This window comes from Mytilus galloprovincialis, chromosome 1, assembly GCF_965363235.1.
Source record: "Mytilus galloprovincialis chromosome 1, xbMytGall1.hap1.1, whole genome shotgun sequence".
Classification (NCBI taxonomy): domain Eukaryota; kingdom Metazoa; phylum Mollusca; class Bivalvia; order Mytilida; family Mytilidae; genus Mytilus; species Mytilus galloprovincialis.
In genome coordinates this window covers 63,518,862-63,525,683 of record NC_134838.1, presented here as the reverse complement: position 1 = coordinate 63,525,683, position 6,822 = coordinate 63,518,862, and the positions used below count along the sequence as shown (strand labels likewise).

General features: G+C 33.0%; 1 protein-coding gene across 1 annotated transcript; it reads left to right on the top strand.

Annotated features, from left to right (window-relative positions):
- Positions 1–6,072, top strand: LOC143080953 (putative amidohydrolase YtcJ). The gene is made up of 3 exons (XM_076257155.1): positions 1–77; positions 2,205–2,400; positions 4,229–6,072. Exons 2-3 carry the CDS (start codon positions 2,223–2,225, stop codon positions 5,758–5,760), a joined length of 1,710 nt encoding a protein of 569 aa, XP_076113270.1. The 5' UTR covers positions 1–77; positions 2,205–2,222; the 3' UTR covers positions 5,761–6,072.
- The last annotated feature ends 750 nt before the right edge of the window (positions 6,073–6,822 follow it).

The following is a 6,822-nucleotide window of genomic DNA, read 5'->3' as shown; positions in this document are numbered from 1 at the left end:
ATATCTTCCTTGTGACCTCAAACTAGATTCAAGATCCGGAACATTAACCATCTAACAGTAAACAACAGGTAGCTTGGGTAAGTACACACACACACACATGTCAAGTATTATATAAAACAGCGACCGTAGATCAAGATGATGAAACGGTCTTACCTTTATCTTTGATATTAGCTTATACCACGGAAGTATTATGTCAATATAATACTTCCATGCTTATACAAACTTTGAGTGAATATGTTGTTTTTTTTAAATATATGGAAGGCATGTTATATTGTGCTAAATATGTTATCAGACCATATTCAAATGTAGTATCAACGGCTATATATATTTTTAATCAGAAATTAAACATACTCTTTCTAATAAGTGTGAGTGCCGAAATTATTGATTTCATTTATAAATCGCAATACAACTGTAATAGGAATTAACAATTGCAGCTTTTTTGCACTTATATCAAGTACAAGAGAATACATTATTGGTTCACGTCAGCTTATTGAAAGAACAAATAATCAATAATTGCTTGATTTGTACTTGGTAAGGACTTGTAACCTTAGATCAGTAATTATTATAGAAATTATAGAAATGCAAAACGTATGATGAAAATTACAAAACACTGCTGTATACGAAGTGTTTTTTCGATTACCTTCATCAGAAAATCCAATCCAAAAAAAATAAAAAGAACTCCACGGAAAATTTTAATCGGGAAGTCCCTTATCTAATGCATATGGCAAAAAAACTTTACATTTTATATTTTTTTTTAATTTCGTACATAATATAGTGAGATTAGATAGACAGTAAGTAAGTAAGTAAGTAAATTTTATTGGTTTAAAATCCAAAATTACAGGATTGATATCAAGACAATACAAATTTGTTATACACAAACATACAAACATATATATATCATACCAATTTCATAAACATTATATGAGGAGGTGGTACCACAAAGTTATTTAGTGCTTAATAAAGCATTTCTAGAAATGTACATGTCGCTTATAAATTTAACAATAATTCTAATTATATCAGTCTCAACACACGTATATAAAAATTTAAATCTTGCTTCATTAGTCATTTTTAAAAAAGAGGAAACTATTTCACTAATTTTGGAAAACAGTTGGTCTCTAATTATATTTAGTTTTGTACATTTTAAAGTGAAATGAAATTCATCTTCAACTTCTAAGAGGCACAAAGGACAAATTCTTTCTTCTACAGGGGTTTTAGTGTGACGCCCTTGTTCAATTCTAAGAACACTATTACTAATACGAATTTTAGCAAAATGCCCTATTACTTTTCTGTCTATATTTAACAATAAATAGGTTTCCAATTTATAATTTTCTTTAAGCTGTCTATATGTTCTCAGCTTATTACCATGTACTGATTTATTATCACAAAATATATTTTCTTTCCAATAATTAAGATATCTATCATTAAGTTTGGTATGAATTGCATATAATAAACGCCTTTTTGAAATAGTATCATGATTTTTCCAGACATGTGAAAAATTTAATGTAGCAAGTAACTGTTCAATCTTTTTAGCAAATCTATTGGTTAATTGCAGGTTGGAACAATATACATCTTTTAGTAAACAATTGTTATCAGATTTGATCACATGCAACCAGAAGCCAATTGACAGTTTTAAAGCTTCTATAAAAACTGGATACATACCAAGTTCAGCTAGTACTGCTAAATTGACAGCTGATTTATTTACTCCAATTAAAGTTTTTGCGAATTTAATTTGTACTTTGATGGTAGCCAATGACCAATATTTTGACTCTAGATTTGTAATATCTTTTATCATATACAGAGACCAAACTTCACTACAGTAAAGAAGTATAGGTTTAACACAAGCATCAAAAAGCTTTAAGTGAGGTAATACATTGATATCTTCAGAAAATAACAGTTTTCTAATACAAAATATAGCTTTTGAGGCTTTTTTACAAAGAAGTCTCACTGCTTCTGTAAAACTACCAGATGGTTTAAACAGTATACCCAAATATTTATATTCTGTACAGTGTTCCAAAATATTATCACTAAAAACAAACTTGTCTTTTGTAAGTTTTTTACCTGATTTGTTAAAAATCATAACTTTGGTTTTGTCAAGATTTACTGTTAAATCCCAACTAGTACAGTTAAGTATAAGATGGAAAATTAAATTAAACATTCTATCACAAACAACTAACTTTGAATCACTTTCTCGTTTTTAAATATAGATATAAACCTTCTTTCTAATGGCGTCCTTTAAGTCGCCAAGGCAATCCTCTGGAGGAGCCATTTATCTAAATGGAAACATTTATACAGTGGTGTGTTCAGAATGGGAAAGACAGCCAAAGAAGGCTATGGTAGTGCAAGGTGGTATTATTATTTATGTTGGCTCTGACGAGGAGGCAAAGAATTTCTACAAATCAGGTAGGGAACACTAATTTCTTAAATCCGTTGATTAGTGTGCATATCGGTCCACTGCCAACAAATAAGATTAATTTAATTTTGGATGTAACGCGTCTTCTGATTGGCTGGAGTTATTTTGTTATGAGCCCATAGACATAATTTAGTCATGTGACCGTGACGTCATCGACGTTTTTTCATGTTTTTCTACCGTTTAAAATGGAATTTAGAATTAAATTATAAGAAATGACTGTAATATTTTTTCTGTCTATTCGAAATAACATAAAAAATGTGGTGCACACTGTTAAATAACCCGCTACGCGCGTTATTCAGTGTGCACCAAATTTTTTAATGTTATTTCTTCATAGACAGAAAAAATATTACAGTCATTCCTTAATTAATATAAATGTTGATGAAATTACAATTATATGGGTTTTTTCTATGATTTTGGTGTTGTTCAATTTTTTATTACAACAAGTTTGCTCTCAAAGGCAACATTCATGACCATATATCAATATTGAAAGTCGGATGAAAACAAGTACATGTGGAAACTTTCACGAAAGAAGCAAAGGAAATATCTGCTCACTGAGCAACATTCATAACTAACTTACAGAAGAAATACAATAGAAAAAAAATAGATTTAATGTTCCCGGGAAAAAACAAATTGGGGAAGCATATAGAAATCAAAACTAGACACATTTTTGTTTAGGAGCCAGTTGAAGCCAGCTGAAGCCCGCCTCCGAGTGCGGGACTTTCTCGTTGTGTTGCTCTTGGGCTGTGTTATGCTGTTTGGTCGGGTTTTTGTCTCTTTGACACATTCCCCGTTCCCATTCTCAATGTTATTGTAGTTTTACTTTTTGTTTTAATATTTGCCATTTGTTCCTCTGAACTGACATATTAGAAAGGGCTATGGTATGTACTTTAGCTCGAAAGAATCTGTTGGCAACACTTTTTGTTTTCTTCATACAAAACTTTTATATTTCCTTGATAAGATCTGATAAAAACTCATCATAGATACCAGGATTCAAATTTTATATTTACGCCAGACGCGCGTCTCGTCTACAAAAGACTCATCAGTGACGTTCGAATCCAAAAATGTTTAAAAGACCAAATAAAGTACGAAGTTGAAGTGCCAAATAGAGCTAAGGTAATCTATTCCTGAGGTAGAAAAGTCTTAGTATTTCAAAAATTCAAAGTTTTGTTAACAGTTAATTTATCATTATGAACATATCAATGATAACTCAAGTCAACACAGCAGTGCTGACTACTGGGCTGGTGATACCCTCGGGGAAATAAATCTCCACCAGCAGTGGCATCGACCCAGTGGTTGTAAATAAACTCATCATAGATACCAGGATTAAAATTTTATATTTACGACAGACGCGCGTTTCGTCTACAGAAGACTCATCAGTGATGCTCGAATCCAAAAATGTTTAAAAGTCCAAATAAAGTACGAAGTTAAAGAGCATTGAAGACTAAAAATTCCTAAAAGTTTTGTCAAATACAGCTAAGGTAATCTATTCCTAAGGAAGAAAAGCCTTAATATTTCAAAAATTCAAAGTTTTGTTAACAGTTAATTTATTATTATGAACATATCAATGATAACTCAAGTCAACACAGAAGTGCTGACTACTGGGCTGGTGATACCCTCGGGGGAATAAATCTCCACCAGCATTATGTATTCCTTTAAAAATGTATATAGATTGTCTCGGTATTATTATAATGTTTAGGGAGCATCAATTTCATACGTGCAGTTATGAAAACTTTATATTGAAAGTACTTGCGATGTATAATCCTTGGTTCAGGTGGTGGCCATAGTTTGAGACAATTAATGCTATTTCATAATTTGCAGGTGAATATGAGATGTACGATCTAGATGGAGCTACTGTTCTCCCTGGTATTCATGACGTCCATATGCATCCACTTGAGTCAGGTTCAGAGGTTGGCGGAACCTGTGAATTACCGCGCGACCTTTCCCCGGAAGATATGATCGGTCTTATAAAGAAACAGGCACCAAAACAGAAAGGGACTAACTGGGTTCTTGGGCATGGATATTCAATCGAAATGATGTTAAAACATATTGAAAGTGGTGGAAGATCTCCTAGGAAAATATTAGATGAAGCTGTTCCTAATAAACCGGCTATCATGATGGAAGAAACCTCACATTCAGTTTGGGTAAATACTCGAGCTTTATCATTGGCTGGTATTAATAGCCAAACTGTCGACCGAGAAGGTGGTATTATAATGAGAGAAAAGGGCACTGAGGAACCAAATGGAATTTTATTTGAAAATGAAGGCATAGAAATCATGGATATTGCCATGGCGCCTTCGGCAAAAATGGAAAAATATAACTATGAAGGTTTGATGTATGCCTTAGATCAAATTAAAAAATATGGCATTACTTCCCTTTGCGATGCAAGAGTGTATTGGAAGCAAGAACATCATAAAGCTTGGCAGAAAGCATGTGCTGACAAAAAGCTCACAGTCAGAGCTATTTTGGGATTTTGGGTGTATTCCCATATGTGCGATGAAGAACAAATTGAGAATTTGAAAGAGCTACATACTGGGTACCACTGTGACGATAACTGTCTTCTACGACAAAATCAAATAAAAATGTATGCTGATGGGTTACTTGATAATACTACAGCAGCTGTTCTTAAACCATACATAAAGAAACTTCACCTTAAAGGTCTTGAGGAAAATATTGGGATGAACTATTTCACACAGGCTCGGATAGAAAAATATATCAAGAGTTTGCAACATTTTTCAGACGAAAAACAATTTGATTTTCATATACATGCTATTGGTGATCGAGCCGTACATGAGGTTCTAAATGCCATAGAAAATACAAAAGAAAACAATACACGTCATCGAATGACACATTTAGAACTTATAGACGAGGGGGATTTGGGTAGATTCAAGGATCTTGGGGTTGTAGCCGACTTCCAAGTGTCTGGTGATTACACGCTTCCTTGTGGAAGACACAGCACAGAATCGGTTGTCGGAACGGAACGAGCTGAAAATTTTGTTCCGGTTAAAAGTGTTGCAGACACTGGCGCCACAGTGACCTTGAGTAGTGACTGGGATGTCAGTGACCTGAATCCTTTTATCGGTATTCAGCATGCAGTCGAAAGGGGCCATCAGTCAGTTGCAATAAAACAAGCTATAGAAATGTACACAATAAATGGTGCATATGCCATGCGACAGGAAAATATTGTTGGATCGTTAGAAAATGGAAAAGAAGCTGATTTTGTTGTGATCGATAGTGATGTAATGAAAATACCCAGCTCAAAAATTAGTAAAATCAAAATCAAAATGACAGTCCTTCGAGGAGATATAATTTACAGACACAAAGGAAAATATCCCAAATCTGCAAGTTTTTGAAACTTTATCAGTGTTCACTGAGAGTCAAAGGGGCGTAATTCAAAAGCGTTGTTAAAAAATCCATGATGTGATGTTTCCTATATCAGTGTCAAACGCACCGCACCGCCCTTTCCCTGCACTCATGTTTAAGGCCTTTTTTTGTAAAATAAGATATAGGTGTATAATTTATGTCTCTAGATGTTAAGCTTAGTACAGTTTTCATGTTTTTATAGCTTTCAGTGTTTTCTTTTCCATATTGGAATTGAACCGAATTAATTCGGAAAATGTGAGCAAAACCTGTGTGCTCAGAATGTGAATAAAGAGTAAAACCAAGAGTTATAATTATATTTATTGGAAATTATACAGTATATTCCAAATCCTTACACCAAGCATATGTGTTATAGACAACAGAAAATTGAATACTTGGTAATTACTAAATAATTGCTATACTTTTGGTTCATTTCGATTGTATTTTAAAATCTTTAATATTTGCGTTAGCTGGTTTATAACTTTCATTTTTTTTTTTGGCCTAGAGAATCACTCAAGTGACATTTATTGTCAAAATTTATATCACCAGGTTGAGTCAAATTGTTACGGTAAATGTTAGTGTATAGGTAATAGTTCCGCGACAAGATAATGTTGGTCTTCCCTGCGTTTCAATCTAAGACATTATTATAACACTTGAAAGTAGTCTCAGAACATGTCTAGACAACTGCGTTTGAAATCCCGATATCTCCTAGATGTTTCATTTGATAAATTCACCTTCCTATGTAAATTATTTATTCTTTGCATGTTTACAATACTTATCGAGCTTCAATCGGTTTAAGTCACGAATTTTTCTATATATGCCATTTTGTTCCGTTTCATACTAAGAGGGAGAGTTTTTAATATGCAATTTATCACCTTTTTCCCCCCTCTACTAAATCTTCATATCAGATTATGTATATAATGTTGACTATAATCAGAGACATATAATACAATTGTATTATGTCTCTGCAATAATTATGATTCCTTTTTTCGTTTGGGTTTACATGCCAAATAGTGAGATTCATCTTTTTCCCTTGAAATTTGGATTTGGTGTTA